The 16,384-nt window shown below is 40.8% G+C and overlaps 1 protein-coding gene across 1 annotated transcript in view; it reads left to right on the top strand.

Moving 5' to 3' along the window:
* The window catches only part of piezo2b (piezo-type mechanosensitive ion channel component 2b), a 181,959-nt gene that overhangs the window by 20,385 nt on the left and 145,190 nt on the right, over positions 1 to 16,384 (top strand). Inside the window, exons 2-3 of the mRNA XM_072440697.1 lie at positions 3,069 to 3,164; positions 15,043 to 15,168. Of these exons, the coding sequence (XP_072296798.1) occupies positions 3,069 to 3,164; positions 15,043 to 15,168 (222 nt within the window). The remainder of the gene's footprint in view (positions 1 to 3,068; positions 3,165 to 15,042; positions 15,169 to 16,384) is intronic.

Raw genomic sequence — 16,384 nt, forward strand, 5'->3', positions numbered from 1 at the left:
TATGGTTCTTATCTCTGTAATTGCTGGAACTATCCACACAAAACTAAAACGTCTTCTCTGTCTATTTTTTCACAATCGCCTCAGAAAGTGGTGCTGTTCTTGAACCCCAAAGTCGTGATTGTGATGGTGTTGTCAGTTAACAGACTTTTAAGATATGAGATTAATACGACAAGTTTGTGGCGCCAATTCCAAACAAATGATGATAAAGTCTGACTTGTGGATCATAAGTTTGGATATTTCTTTAAAAAACAGTGACTCTTCTAGAGCTGTACAGGCCAAGCCCCTGCATCGGAAATCATAACACCATCAAATTTGCATTTATTTTATTTTTTTCACACATAACACACAAAAAATAGAGGAAAAAAAGAGGGCGGGGGCCAGAGAAAATAGATTGGGACATTTAAAACAATAAAAATAACACAAAAAGGGAATCCCGTGAAAAGAAAGTTTTAGGCACATACGTTTCAAAATAATTGTCCCATTTAGTCCCGATTCTTTAAACTTTTCTTTTAATATTATGTTTTTTTTATTTTTTGTGTGATTCCCCCCATGGTTCGTGTGTCAGTTATGGTGTAGGTATCCAAACGTATGCTCCGTAGGTATCCAAACGTATGCTCCGTAGGTATCCAAACGTATGCTCCGTAGGTATCCAAAAGTATGCTCTGTAGGTATCCAAACGTATGCTCCGTAGGTATCCAAAAGTATGCTCTGTAGGTATCCAAAAGTATACTCCGTAGGTATCCAAACGTATGCTCCGTAGGTATCCAAACGTATGCTCCGTAGGTATCCAAAAGTATGCTCTGTAGGTATCCAAAAGTATGCTCTGTAGGTATCCAAAAGTATGCTCTGTAGGTATCCAAACGTATGCTCTGTAGGTATCCAAACGTATGCTCCGTAGGTATCCAAACGTATGCTCCGTAGGTATCCAAACGTATGCTCCGTAGGTATCCAAACGTATGCTCCGTAGGTATCCAAACATATGCTCCGTAGGTATCCAAACGTATGCTCTGTAGGTATCCAAACATATGCTCCGTAGGTATCCAAACGTACGCTCCGTAGGTATCCAAAACTATGCTCCGTAGGTATCCATCCATACGGTCCATGGCAGGGGTTCTGAGGCCCAGGTACATAGTTCTTAAAATAATACAAATTATAAAATTGAGTGGGACGGTGGTGTCAAAACTAACAACATCAAATTCTAAAACGGGAACTTGGCAAAATTGTTCATAGTCGACCATTTTATTGAGATCATAAATGGACCAGAGCAAAAACGAGTTGGCTGGAGATTCGGGAATGAAACTGTGAACCTACTCTTCCTTTTTACACATTTACTTGTCTCGTCAGTGCACTTCTGCTCAAATATACGGTCGGATCATAGAGCTACTGTAGCAAGGAGAGCGTTGCTGAATTTCCTTCCTCTTTTAGCCGACTTGAGCAGGGAACGTGTTCAGTCAACCGAGAAAAGTCACGCGCACCTTTTTAAAGTCCTACATTTGACCGTTGGCTCCAAAATGGCGCCCGTGGAGTCTGCGGCCGCTTTTCTTTCTCCCGGCGGGCCCAAAGCAGCTGACTGTTCCGACCGTTAATTGCCTCGCGACATTAAGTGCAAATGGCTTATCTCTGGTTAACGGCTCCGCGGGCAAGTGTCTGAGCCGGCGCTGGAGCGAGGGCCGTTTGTGATGGAGGAGCGAGCGGCGGGTTTTTGCGTCGGCCGCGCTGCGCTAAGGCGTGTTTTATGAGCGAGATCCGATTCCCCACTCGTGAAACTTTTAACGGCTTTAATGATGTGCCACATGTTGTAGCGGAGTGGTTATAATGGAAGCTTTCACCAAACTGTACTTTATAAATATTTTTTTTATTATAACTTGTACTGCAGATTAGTGTTGTCACGCAATACTGATTTCTAACCACACAAATAGTAGTAGTAGTAGTAGTAGTAGTAGTAGTAGTAGTAGTAGTAGTAGTAGTAGTAGTAGTAGTAGTAGTAGTAGTAGTAGTAGTAGTAGTAGTAGTAGTAGTAGTAGTAGTAGTAGTAGTAGTAGTAGTAGTAGTAGTAGTAGTAGTAGTAGTAGTAGTAGTAGTAGTAGTAGTAGTAGTAGTAGTAGTAGTAGTAGTAGTAGTAGTAGTAGTAGTAGTAGTAGTAGTAGTAGTAGTAGTAGTAGTAGTAGTAGTAGTAGTAGTAGTAGTAGTAGTAGTAGTAGTAGTAGTAGTAGTAGTAGTAGTAGTAGTAGTAGTAGTAGTAGTAGTAGTAGTAGTAGTAGTAGTAGTAGTAGTAGTAGTAGTAGTAGTAGTAGTAAGTATCTAGTTTCGGTACTAGTTTTAGTATCAATTAGCGTCTAATATTTTCGAAACGCTAGTCCAGATCAGACCAAAACAACATCTAACTCGTCATCTTATCTTCTGCTTAGTCTTTTCTCTTCCTGTTTTGATGTATTTGACCGTTTAATCTAGTGTTTGTTTTGACGATTGACCAAAACAGTAAAAACGTGTAAAATAAAACCAAATAGCTTCATATCTTCCGTCACGACATCCATAAGTCGTCTGCCTTCGAGGTGTCGTCTGATGAGTGCAAGAAAGAAAACGCAACGCAAGAAAACTTTAACTCTGCAATATCTGACAACGGCAAAAGAGAAAACCACCTCATGGACTGAGACCGAGCGCAAAAGTACCGTATTTTCTACCAAAAAATGCATAATAGAGAAGAAAAATACATATATAAGTTGCACTGGAGTATGAAATGTGGTTGCAATTGTTAACATAACAAATAATATCACATATAAGTCGCTCCAGAGTATAAGTATATAAGTATAAATATAAGTATAAGTCGCACTCCGGCCAAAACTATTAAAAAAGGTGCGACTTATAGTCCAGAAAATACGGTAATAGAAACAGAGGAGGACAAGTAGAAAAGTGATTAAAATCAGGGACCATTGACCGAGACGAGGGGGCGTTTGCCTTCTCTCACACCTGCCGCCTCCAGAGACCAGACTCTCAGTCAACGTGATCGAAAACTTTAAAACTGTCTTAACTTTGTCTTAACTTCATGGTATGTTCCTGGTGTGTTGCAGCCTGCCTGTTCCGGTACAATGGGCTGTCGTTCGTCTACCTCATCTACCTGCTGCTCATCCCTCTGTTCGCGGAGCCCACGGCCGTCACCATGCAGGGTAAGCGCCCGAACGCCCGCTCGCACTCACCCACGACACGCACGCATTTAGTCTGTTTCCAATTTGGGCCCGTGTTTTCCCTGTGTAACACAAACCGGGCGATCTCAGCGTCCCGGGATGTGTATGAATGTGGAACAGGGGGTCAGGCGGTTACGGCGGGGAAGAGGGAGGCTTGTTATAAGAAAGGTGATCCCGTTTTAAACACCTCGGAGAATGGAAGACTTTTGGGAACGGAGTTTAACGCGCAGGCCGACTAAATACCACCAAGAATCTAGTCGTGAAGTTATCGTACTAAAATCTCAAACTCGACTTCAATACTAGGGAAAATACTCTATAGGAATTTTTGATAACACAATTAAAAAGGCTCTTATTAAGGTCAAGAATTGAAATAATAGACATTTTCGAGCTCTAGATCTTTCTTAAACAGTTCATTTTGTTCTGTTTCAGATTTGTCTCTTACTATACTATACTTAGAATGAGTATATACTATTATTGATATCGATTAGTATCCGTATTTTCGATACGTTTGACGACTCCAGAATCTAGAAACATTTGAAATTGATGAAAATGAATCTTCAGATGTGGGAAAATTAAAACTTTACATTTAAATTCTTGCAATATTCGTTCAAAAACTCTGTTCACGCCGATATATGTCTGAGCCTGGATCTACTTCAGCCGAGGATACGCCCTTCCAACACTAACGCAATGGGCGTGACTGACCCAATCAGGGACACGCACGGTCCGTCTAGTATCGAAACAAACATGGCTGAAAAGAAAGGCCCAAATATCACGCAAAACACTGTTATTCTGAGGCGAGAGAAGTTTTTATTTGGTTGTCGAGGATTGGTGAACAAACCTGATTGCACAGTTTTGTCAGAGTTTGGCTTGACACTCAACTCAAGAGCGGCAGCTAAACCTGATTTTAGAGGTCGACTAGTTAAACGAGTATTTCTGTGGTACATTGCGACTTTTTAAATCCTTTTTAAATTATCAAACCAAATAAATGAATAAAGCTTGAAAATTGGCGACTGAACTCTTCTAGTTAGAAAATATTTTATGAATTGAAGTGTATTATTGACGAAAATCTGACATTTTTCATTCTTTTTTGGACATTTTGATGTAATAATGCCACCGCCTTCGCCATAAAACATCTTCCCGTTCGAGTTTTAGAGCCTGTATAGTCCAGATAACGTTTTTATAGTCGACTGGTCACTATTAGTCAATGAATCGTGGCGTCCCTAGACCACTGACGGGGCCACAAGATCTGGTTACGTTCTCCTCCCTCGGCCTTTGCGGGTTCCTCCTTCGGGACGGCGATGGTGCGAAGTCTTTCTCCCCGGAACGGTCTTCAACTCGCCGTCCGCAAAACCTCAACGACTCCCGTTTGCACTTTCGCCCAACCGCGGAATCCCAAACTCCTCCGTCGCTCCCGATGCCCCCCCGGCCCCGCCCCGCCCGTGCTTCTTCCCTCTCCTGTTTAATTATACATGGACCTGTAGCGGAGCATCTGCAGCTGAGAAAACAATCAGGAAGTAAAGAAGTACAGACGGAGAGAGCCAGAGCCACTTATCTGCTCGTAAAGGCTTGAGTGGGGTTTTCGAGTAAAGCCGCGAGCCCGTGTAATGCATAAGATCACCGTGGACTTCCTGAACATGTGCCGTCTCTGTGAATGACACTCGAGGCATTTAAGAACATCCGGAGAGAGCGCCGCCGGGCCACGCAAAGAGGTTGTGATGTTATGACATTCTGAGAGGCCCGGGGTTTTAAAAAGAAGAAGATGGAAGTGCCTGTTAGTGCCACGGTGAAATCTCCCAAACGCAAACGGCCGCGGTTTACGGGTCGGTTAATGAAGGCGTCGTAAATGTGATCGAAAACAAAATGACGACGGAAGAGCAGCAGATTCTTTTTTTCATTTGTGCAAAAATGTAAGGGCGGCGGTGCTGATTTTACATGTCAAAATACAACTGTGAGCGGGTTCACGATGAACAAAGGACAACTATGATCTAAAATGGACTTTTGTTTTTTTTTATCATCATCAAAAACATAAGCTGAGTTGTACCGTATTTTCCAGACTACAAGTCGCACCTTTTTTCATAGTTTTGGCCGGGGTGTGACTTATACTTATATTTATACTTATATACTTATACTCAGGAGCGACTTATATGTGATATTATTTGTTATTTTCACACTTGCAACTGCATTTCATACTCCAGTGCGACTTATATATGTTTTTTCGCCTCTATTATGCATTTTTTGGCTGGTACGACTTATACTCCAGTGCGACTTATAGTCCGAAAAATATGGTATTCAGCTACCTTCACGCTAGTTTCATTAATCCTGTTTATGAGCCTCAGAAAACACTCAAATTGAACCAAATTGTCACACCAAAGGCAGGATTCTGTAGGTTTTTAAATCCATACATTATTACCGGACTCATTCTGAACATTCCTGCTGTCAAATCACATTCATTACTATGCGCGTATCGGCTACGTTGCTAGCTTTTGTTTTTTCCCCATGGTAATTCCCACCGTTGCTAGTCCAGATGTGGGAGCACCGACTGATGCAAAATAATAATAATGCGTTTTCCACACATAAGCATTATTTTAACTCCTAAAACATGAAATGCCGAAGAGATTTCCCCACATGGAGAGTGTGGCACTAAAGCCAATCACAGTCATGGCTCCAGAACACTCGCCTCTCCACAGATCTGACCTGTAACTTGTCATTGTTTTTCACATGGAGCTGCCAGTACCATTAAGAGCAAGAAAATGACCTGTTTTAAGTTAAGGCGCACTTTATTTGCCCGTAGTGAAATTTGTCCTCTGCATTTGACCCGCCCCTTAATGCCACGGGGGGCGTCGCCTTAGTGATGATGAAAGCGCTCAGAGGAAACCCACCCAGACACAGGAAGAACATGCAAACTGCACACAGAAAGGCCCCGTCTGGCCCTCGACCTTTGGGCTGCCGCATGTGTGTGTGTACATAAGCCACGGTATGTGTATTTGTGTATGTGTAGTACAAATATACAAAGCGTGTATTTTCTCTTGCTCCTGCAGTGTCAGAGAAGCTGGGGAGTGTTTCTTATAAAAGCAGCTGTTTTGAATAATGCCCCTCAGTCAGAATCGTTGCACAATCTTTATTTAATGCAGCAGGTTGTGTGTGATTTTCCAATCCGAGTATTTGGCTTCGCTTCACGTCGAACAACACGGAATCTCTGCCAGTCGAGTTTTTCCAACGTGTGTTTGTTTGTCCATCCCACTGTTTACTCCAAAACACAATGACCACATCTGGGCTCAGGGGCGAAAACTAGAGAACTACAGCCACTTTGGGTCTCTAAAGAACTAAAGACAAATCTGAAAAAATGTTTAAAAATCCCAATTTTTTTTTTTTTTTATCTAAGAAAAAAAAATCTGAACAAAGAAAATCGGAAAAAATTATGTTGCTTTTAATCTTTTTAACATTTTCTCTACAGTATTTGATTTACTTTTTAATATTTTCTGTGTCATTTTGTATTTCTGTAAATTTACCTGACTTGAATAAAATGTAATAGTTTTATTTCATTGTAAATATTTTAACGTAATATTTCTGCAGATTTAGACATTTTAAAGACATTGTTTAATAAGGGTTTTATGCAAGATAATGCAGTTGTAAAGTTGTAATCATCAGGAGCAGGAAGTCAGGAGTACCTCGATGGATAGATAATAGTCGACTACTTGTTTGGATCGATTTTTATTCTATGTTCTTCCCTCGTATTGAAAACATACGACTTCTGTTATTGAGTGTCAGGATCTTTGTGTCGACAGCAATAATCCTGAGGAAATCCAGATGTAAAGTTTGGAGCGAACATCAGGTCTAATTGCTGGTGCATGTTTCACTCATTACCAGTGAGAAAACACTTGTTTACTTTCTGTAACTTACATTTTAATGATCAGAAGCACAACTGGAGAGAAAGAGAAGCTGAAGATGTTTCCGGAGAGAGACAGGACTTTCTGTCCATTTGTACTTATTAAAGGAGACATATTGTGCTTTTTTCAGGTACTTAGTATTGAACTATAACATAAGTGGATCATTATTAGTTTACATACATTTGTTCATTGTAAACAGCAATATTGATCTAAAAGGCTTAGTAATAGAAGCAGGTCCATTGACTTCCTGTTCAAACTCAACATAAGCCCCGCCTCTCCAGAGTGACATTTCACTGTAACAAGCAGCAGATTGTCATTTATGTGTTTTTATTCATATGATCCTATGTGGGCGGGGTTAGGTGGTAGGTGAAACAGTACTTTTCCGAGCACTCAAGCCTCAGTTGGAGGACGGAACAGGATTAACTCAAACATGAAGAAAATTAATCAACAAATACAACTTTGAGTAAAGGAATGATGAGGAAACTGTTGTAACAAAGTTCATTAAAGTGGATTTAGCATAATTTGTCTCCTTTAAAGTGAAAGGACCTCGAGGAGACTAAAGAGACGAGCTTTAATATCGTGGTGAGTTTATTTATTTATTTATAGTTATTATTTTTGTGAAAAAATGTCTGAACAAAAAAAAATAACAACTGAATTATGGAATTACAGATCAATCGTGAGTCATAAACTTATTTTCTCAGCTCCTGGCGTGTTTTAGAACCTTTATATCGACCAGTTAACGGTTTATCGATGACCAAATGAGTTGACGATGATTTCAAGAACCGATTAGTTGCGATTAATCGATTGACCTGTTGCGAGTCCTCCTCAGAACCTGTTACTGCCGCAGGATTGACCTGTCGATCCATCGTCAAGGTCGACCAGAGTTTTGAGCACGATCTTTCAATCTTTCGATTTATCGGCACAGCCCTAGCCCAGACACGGGGAGAACGTGTAAGGATATCGTCATGTACTGGGGATCGAACCTAGAACCTTCTGTGCGGCTAACCACCACCACCACCTCCAACATTGTTCTTTTTATCTCGTCTTCTCGGTCCTTACTTAATGTCATGGGTGATTGCTCCATTTTAAGGACTTTGGCTCCGTTCCGCAGTGTCCGTAAATGTTTATCGCCTTTGTTACTTCGCTGGCTCTCACTCGACAAACCGAATTTTCTCCTCGTCGTCGCGCGCCTCTTCATCTTTGGCATCGTATAAAGAAATGACGGTAAAAAAAAACAAAAAAACACAACACCGCTTTTGTTATAGGAAAATAGGAACATTGCGATCTTCTCTGGGGACATTCGTGTTTCGTTACAGCAAATCAATTTAAGATGTAGATTTGGACGTGGAGCCAGTTCGGGTTGTTCCCGTTTACAAGAATTCCTCTCTTTTTTTTTGCGACCGTTTTGGGAAGTGCGCGGGGAAATGAGCACAAATTGCTTTCACTGCAGCGTTTAATAAGGCTGCCGGGCCGCGTTAGCATAACCGAAGAGCGTTAGCGCAAGCGAAGAGTGTTAGCGCAAGCGAAGAGCGTTAGCGCAAGCGAAGAGCGTTATAGCGAAGAGCGTTAGCCGTTGTGTCGTTCGGCCCCGTCGCGCGCTCAAGCCTCCTTTAGATGGCGCTGTTATGTGTTAATTTTAGGTGGAGGTGCTCAAGAGAAGAAGTAGAATAGTTGGTTTGAAGATCGGAGTAAACTACACGCAAAGTTTCAAATTGATATCTGTAAATTTAAATAAATCAAATAAATGAATAATAATGAATAAATAATATCACATATAAGTCACTCCAGAGTATAAGTATATAAGTATAAATATAAGTATAAGTCGCACCCGGCCAAAACTATGAAAAATGGTGCGACTTATAGTCCGGAAAATACGGTAATTCCTATTCACCATTAGTGTCTTGCCTTAATAATGCCACAGGTCTTTTCGTAGTCCAAATAACGACTCAAAATACGATTAGTCAGTTTTAGTTTAGATTTAGTTTAGACTGGTCACAATTAGTCGATGAATCATAATTGCAGCGCTGTATGACGTCACTGCAATAACGTGCAACACACTCTTCTCCCGTTGACCCCGTTGATGCCCCTTAAAAACACCCACACGGCGTCTCGTACGGTTCCGGCGAAATGCCCAGCTGCCCCGCACGTGTGGCTTTACGGCGCACCTACAGGTATTTGTGATAATTCTGCTGTTGTTGTGGAGATGCTTCCCGTAATGGGATCGCACCTCGTTAACGTCCTCCGCCCTAAACGGAGCGGACATACTTCTGTAATGACACGAGCTGTATCTGCGTCTGTGGTCTGACCCCCGTCGCACTAAAGGCAGGAAACCAGGACAAATTGATTGCTTTTCCTGCCCCGCACTACTACTACTACTACTACTGCTGCTACTGCTGCTACTACTACTATTACTACTACTACTACTACTACTACTGCTACTACTACTACTGCTACTACTACTACTACTACTACTGCTACTACTAGTGCTACTACTGCTATTACTACTACTACTACTACTACTACTAGTAGTACTACTACTAGTAGTACTACTACTACTACTACTACTACTGCTGCTGCTGCTGCTGCTGCTGCTTTGTGATTTGAAGTGGGAGGTGTAAGCAAAAAGAGCATAAGTTACAGTTGTAAAAGGCGATATATCGTCACGGACTCCACCATCACAGTATCGATATTTTTTTTAATTGAAAAATAAATACACAAATAAATACACTATTCCACCTCGTTTCTATTTGGATCAGTTGGATGTATGAAGTTATTAGAGCAGAATGGATTTATAAAGAAGTGCTTTGTGGATAAACATGAAATTTCATACATTTTCTTATTCAGAGTAAAAAAACATGACCCATTTGGTACATTTTTAAGACCCTTTTTTCAAAAATGTATCGGGATACGTATCATAATGAGGGAATTGTATCGGAATATACAAGTATCGGGATACGTATCGTATCGCGAGGGTCTTGGCAATACCCAGTCCTAGTTGTATTAGCTCGGTATTGCCTTTTTGTATCGGACTACTTTTAAATACTGCTAATTATTGTGTATTTGTATATAAATTACTACATTTCTATCACATATTGTGCCACAGTTTTCTCGCTATTTTCTTGGGGCAAGAGATGTCAAGAAAAGGACTAAAATTTAGAAACCATGACCATGTTTTAGAAGCAAAATCGAGCTGTTTCTGTTGAATCTTGACTCGTAGCATCGGCTTAAGCTTAAAAATTAAGCTTAAAATATACGTTAACTTTAATTGATGATTGGGAAAGTTTGATTTCATGAAGCTGGTCACGCACTAGAGACAATTTCTGGATTTTACAGTTTCTTTTATGGCATCAACGGTTGTGAATAGTTAAATCGTGACGTTTCTTCTCGCAATAATCATAAAAACACAAAAAACATTATATATTGTTTGTTATTCGCACATGTTGCTTTGTTTTTATGATTCCATTCCGTTTGGAGAGAACTGCAGTCTGGAGATAATCCGCTCCACCGTCGTCAGGAGCCAGACCAGACCATAAAGTGCATCAAGCAGCAATTTTGGGATGTTCCAGTCGCAGTTGTTTATTGCGCGTGTCTCTCAAATGCGGCTTCCAGAACTACATTTATCTCTGCCTTTTACCTCAAATGTGCAGATTTGAAGGCTTTGTTTGTTGATTCTGCAGAAATCTGTATTGTTTTTCAGAGTTATTATTATTTCTTTTTCCTTTCTTGTAGCGTATTGTTCCGACAATAAAAACCATTGTCAGAATGTTTAATTACGTCCGTTGGAAATCGTGAAGACGTGACGTGGTTGTTTGTCGAGTAGAGTTTATTGTCGTGTGTTTTTGGGACCGTAGAGAACCGCTAATTGTTTTTGGTGTCCTGGTTCTGGTCAATTACTGTATTTTCCGGTCTATAAGTTGCACCTTTTTTCATAGTTTTTGCCGACTTATAGTCCGGAAAATACGGTAATTGCCAAACTCCAAGTTGCTATGACGCAGAGTGTGTGAAGTTAGGTTTATGCCAGCGGACTTTTGAAGGTGTCCAAAGTCTTAGGCGTCATATTGGGTTTTAAGGTCCGATACTTGTGTGTGGATGATTGTGTGTGGTCCGATGGTCAGGTGGGGCGTGGTCAGGTGGGCGGGGCTGCGCTGTGATTGGCGAGCTTATACATTAGGACGTTCCTGAAGACTTGTCCATCCAAGACTTTCCGGCACGGATGTTGCACCGCTTTTCAGATCGTAGTCAGAAGTTACAAAACGCGACGCTCTTCTCGTTGTATCCGGGCCTCAAACTGTTGCCGTGGACACAGTGAGTGGATACCTCTGGGACATACCTCTGGGACATGCTTTAGCCTGCAGGGAAAAGACCGTCACAAACAAACGGATGACACAAACTGAACAAACCAATAATAACAGACTGGACTCACGTAGACATAATAGATGTCAGAGAGAAGGAAAAAAAAAAAAAGTTGGACCGTTGGACTTAATTTGAAAATTGACAAATTTTGTTAACTTTGGACTGAGTGGGACGTTTATGTTGGACGTTTATGTTGGACGTTTATGTGGGACGTTTATGTGGGACATTTATGTGGGACATTTATGTTGGACGTTTATGTTGGACGTTTATGTGGGACATTTATGTGTGACGTTTATGTTGGACGTTTATGTTGGACTTTTATGTGGGACGTTTATGTGGGACGTTTATGTTGGACGTTTATGTGGGACGCTTATGTGGGACGTTTATGTGGGACGTTTATGTGGGACGTTTATGTGGGACGTTTATGTGGGACGTTTATGTTGGACGTTTATGTTGGACGTTTATGTGGAACATTTATGTGGGACGTTTATGTGGAACATTTATGTGGGACGTTTATGTGGGACGTTTATGTGGGACGTCCATCCATCCATCCATTTTCTACCGCTTGTTCCCTTTCGGGGTCGCGGGTGACTGGAGCCTATCCCAGTGACTTCGGGCCTTAGGCGGGGTACACCCTGGACAGTGGCCAACTTGTGGGACGTTTCAAATCAAAATCAAATCAATTTATTTTTGTAAGGCCCAAAATCACAACAACAGTTGCCTCTGAGGGCCACAGTGAGAAATGAAGTCAGACAATGTCTGTGGTGGCGAGGGATGTCCCAGGGTCCTCTGTCCTTAGACTCTCCTTCTCGGCCAGGAAAAACTACAAAAAAAAACCTCTTTGGGAAAAAAGCGTAGAAACCTGGAGGAGTTCCAGTGAAGGAGAGATCCGACTCTCACAGACGGACAGACGGACACGAGGAGACTGGAGCTGGACCCACTCTTCAGGCAGATGAGGGACCGTCTGAGTCGAGCTGGACCCACTCTTCAGGCAGAAGAGGGACCGACTGAGGCGAACTGGACCCACTCTTCAGGCAGATGAGGGACCGACTGAGGCGAACTGGACCCACTCTTCAGGCAGATGAGGGACCGACTGAGGCGAACTGGACCCACTCTTCAGGCAGATGAGGGACCGACTGAGGCAAACTGGACCCACTCTTCAGGCAGATGAGGGACCGTCCACACAGGGCAGGGACCACTTCACCAGGGGAGGGACATCTGGGTCCACAGGTCCTCAGGAGTGAGAGAAAGAAAAAGAAGGCGGTGAACAGTTTGCAAGTGGAATTAAAAAATAAATATTGTTTGATAGCATAAGTAGTCAGAAGAAGAGGATAGTGCTCAAGCTGTCATACTTCCCCCAGCATAATTACTCCTAGGGCAGCGTAGCTAAAGCTGTGGGTTTATGTGGGACGTTTATGTGGAACATTTATGTTGGACGTTTATGTGGGACGTTTATGTTGGACGTTTATGTTGGACGTTTACGTTGGACGTTTATGTGGGATGTTTACGTGGGACGTTTACGTGGGACGTTTATGTGGGACGTTTATGTGGGACGTTTATGTTGTACGTTTATGTGGGACGTTTATGTAGGATGTTTATGTGGGACGTTTATGTGGGACGTTTATGTTGGACGTTTATGTTGGACGTTTATGTGGGACGTTTATGTTGGACGTTTATGTGGGACGTTTATGTGGGACGTTTATGTTGGACGTTTATGTGGGACGTTTATGTAGGACGTTTATGTGGGACGTTTATGTTGGACGTTTATGTTAGACGTTTATGTGGGACGTTTATGTGGGACGTTTATGTGGGACGTTTATGTAGGACGTTTATGTGGGACGTTTATGTGGGACGTTTATGTTGGACGTTTATGTGGGACGTTTATGTTGGACGTTTATGTTAGACGTTTATGTGGGACGTTTATGTGGGACGTTTATGTGGGACGTTTATGTAGGACGTTTATGTGGGACGTTTATGTGGGACGTTTATGTTGGACGTTTATGTGGGACGTTTACGTTGGACGTTTATGTAGGACGTTTATGTGTTTATTTTGGACTTTCTGTGTCATGTTCAGTGTTCTATGTTTTTCAGTTTTGTTTTGTACATTTAAAAACTGAAAAAAATGAAATGTATAAAGAAAATAATAATGATAGTAATAATAATAATAATACAAAAATAAATATGTGAAAAAACAATAATAATAATAATAATACAAAAGAATGATAATAATAGCAATAATAAAAAATAAATATGTGAAAAAATAATAATAAGTATAATTTAAAAAAAATAAGAATAAGAAAAAAAATAAGAAAAAAAGAATAAAGTAAAGTAGAGTAAAAGCATGTCTCCAGGGTAACCCATTACTCACGTTTGCCTAATGACACGATGACAGAAGGCATTAGTCTGAGCTGAGACTGTTAAGGAGAGGCATTATCACAATATTAAAACATATTCTGGGAAATCTCACATTTTGATAACCCGCAGGTCGACATAAATCAATAGTTTGATCAGAGATTAGGAGTTTAAGGTCGTTTCAGTTCGCCTATGTTTATTGACTTTGAGTAAAATAAACTTGAGGAGGAAGTGCAGCCAACATTAACCAGGAAACGGATCACGAGCCTCATGTTTGTCATGAATGTGAAGAAGGAAATAACAAAGTGGATTGTGGATATGTGACGGAGATACTCTAAAATGTTCTGGACCAATTGAGTAATAAACAATATTTATTCAAGTTTTATTTAATTCACTACAGGCGTGTTATTTGTAAAAAAAAAAAGCCAAAATGTCACAAATTTGAGATGTATGAATCACAAAAATGGATAGAGCTAGAATTATTTGCTTCATATTGTTGACATATTAGATAATATTAGTCTTTACTCTTTGTATTACAAAGTTTTCAAAAGTCAAACCACAATAAAAATATTATTCAATCCTCCCCTGATAAAACGTTATTTAGATTTATAGCAGATGATGGCAAAAAGAAAACAAAAAGCTTTAGACAACTTTTCAAAATGGAGATATATTTTGCATTTGATCTTTTGAGGGGATTTTGGATATTTTTTAAGTATTTCATCTACATTTTACTGACTATATTGGACTCATCTTTTCAAAGTGAAACAAATCCCTCTGTATGAGGAAGTGCAAGATTGTAAAGTTTGGTGTTTAGGTGCTACTTTAATAAAACAGCCTTCTAACGTACATGGTCATGTATAAATCCACGAATGAGTATGTTGAATATTGTATTTTATTTATTTTATTTATTTTATTTATTTTATTTATTTTATTTATTTTATTTATTTTATTTATTTTATTCAGACCAAGCATACATTAAAACATACATTAAAAAGAACAAAAACATAATATTAAATTCAGCCTGTATCAAATAAAAACAATATATAAATACGAGTCGCATAATCTGTTGAAACAAGGACGCAAAATGAAAGGTGCTGATGTTAATTCGTGATCCATCCGATGTTTAATAGATAATACAAAGTCTCTAGGTGCAAATCGCTTGACGTTGTTTGCACGTTAAAAGCTCGTGGTCGCCTGACGTTGACCCCTGATGGATTTGGCGTCTCACAGTCGCCTGACGTTGACCCCTGATCCTTTTCTCTCCGCAGGTCACACGGGGCGTCTGCTGCAGTCGCTGTGCATCACCAGTTTCTCTTTCCTGCTGCTGCACATCATTTACCAGATCACCGTCCACAGCCTCTTGGCCTCCAGCTCCCTCTCCCCCAACTTCAACTGTGAGTATCGTGCGCAGAAGGTCACTGTGGAAACGCACGGGGCCGATCGGCGGTGCCCGTGTGGCGGCACCGAAACGCCGAGATGATGTCGATGGGTCAAGCTTTGGAGTTTTTATTTATCTTCTTCTCTGAGCGGCTTGCAAGCGGCTGTGTCGGTTGCAGCGCGGAATCGTACGGCAGGAAATACGCCCGTAGCAACTTCAGAGGTTTTGCATCGTTTTAATTTCAGACGGATTTTTGGGCTTTATTTGTGTTTTTGTCTCGCCTCATTTACACGCCGCCGTAAGTCCGACTATTGTGATGTGCGTCAATCCTCGATAGATCTGTAGAAACTGTCAGGAGTTCGGTTCCTCCGTTTAAAGGGGACGTATTATGCAAAATCGACTTTAATGAGCCCTCGACCTCGTTACAACGGCGTTTCCTCGTCATCCGTTTACTCAAAGTTGTGTTTTGATCGATTCCATTGTGTTTGAGTTAATCCTGTTCCGTCCCGCGTGCTCAGAAAAGTCCTGTTTTCACCTACCCCCTGTCCCCGCCCTCGTCCTTGTACTCAGTTGTGATTATTTTAAAAAGTAAGAGTCCCAGTGACACAAGTCGAATTCTAAATCGTCACGTCGCCACTTAACGTGTAAATCTGACGCTCGTTACGGTGAAATGTCACTGTGAAGAGGCGGAGCTTATCAATTCGGCAGTTTTGAACAGGAAGTCAATGGAACTGCTTCTATTACTGAGCTGTTTTAGATCAATATTGCTGTTTAAGATGAAAAATAGATAAATAATAATAATCTACTTAAATATAGTTCTATTCTAAGTCCCTGAAAAAACATAATATGTCTCCTTTAATAACCATAATAATAACATCATGTATTTACAAAATGAAATGTCTTACTTTTCCCTTTTCTAACTTCTGAGACGCGTTACAATGTTTTCTGGTCAAAGACATGCTCAGCTACACCTGGTGATGTCATTAGGTTGTGGAGAAAGTGCTCCTCTGTGTTTTTACAACCCCTTCACCAGCATATGTGTGTGTTCTCTGTAGGTTGTGGGATATTTTTGGGGCGGATTATCTCAATAAACTATATTCATTTGACATTTAAACAGGAATGTGCTAAAATATGTCTGTAAATGTCTTGGTGAACGTGAACGGACTGAATTATTAACCACAAAAAGGCTTGAATATCAGGTTATACTCTTGTTTGAAGGATTACACTGGACG

Source organism: Eucyclogobius newberryi, unplaced genomic scaffold, assembly GCF_026437365.1.
Source record: "Eucyclogobius newberryi isolate DKJ021-1_F unplaced genomic scaffold, fEucNew1.0.hap1 SCAF_12, whole genome shotgun sequence".
Lineage (NCBI taxonomy): Eukaryota > Metazoa > Chordata > Actinopteri > Gobiiformes > Gobiidae > Eucyclogobius > Eucyclogobius newberryi.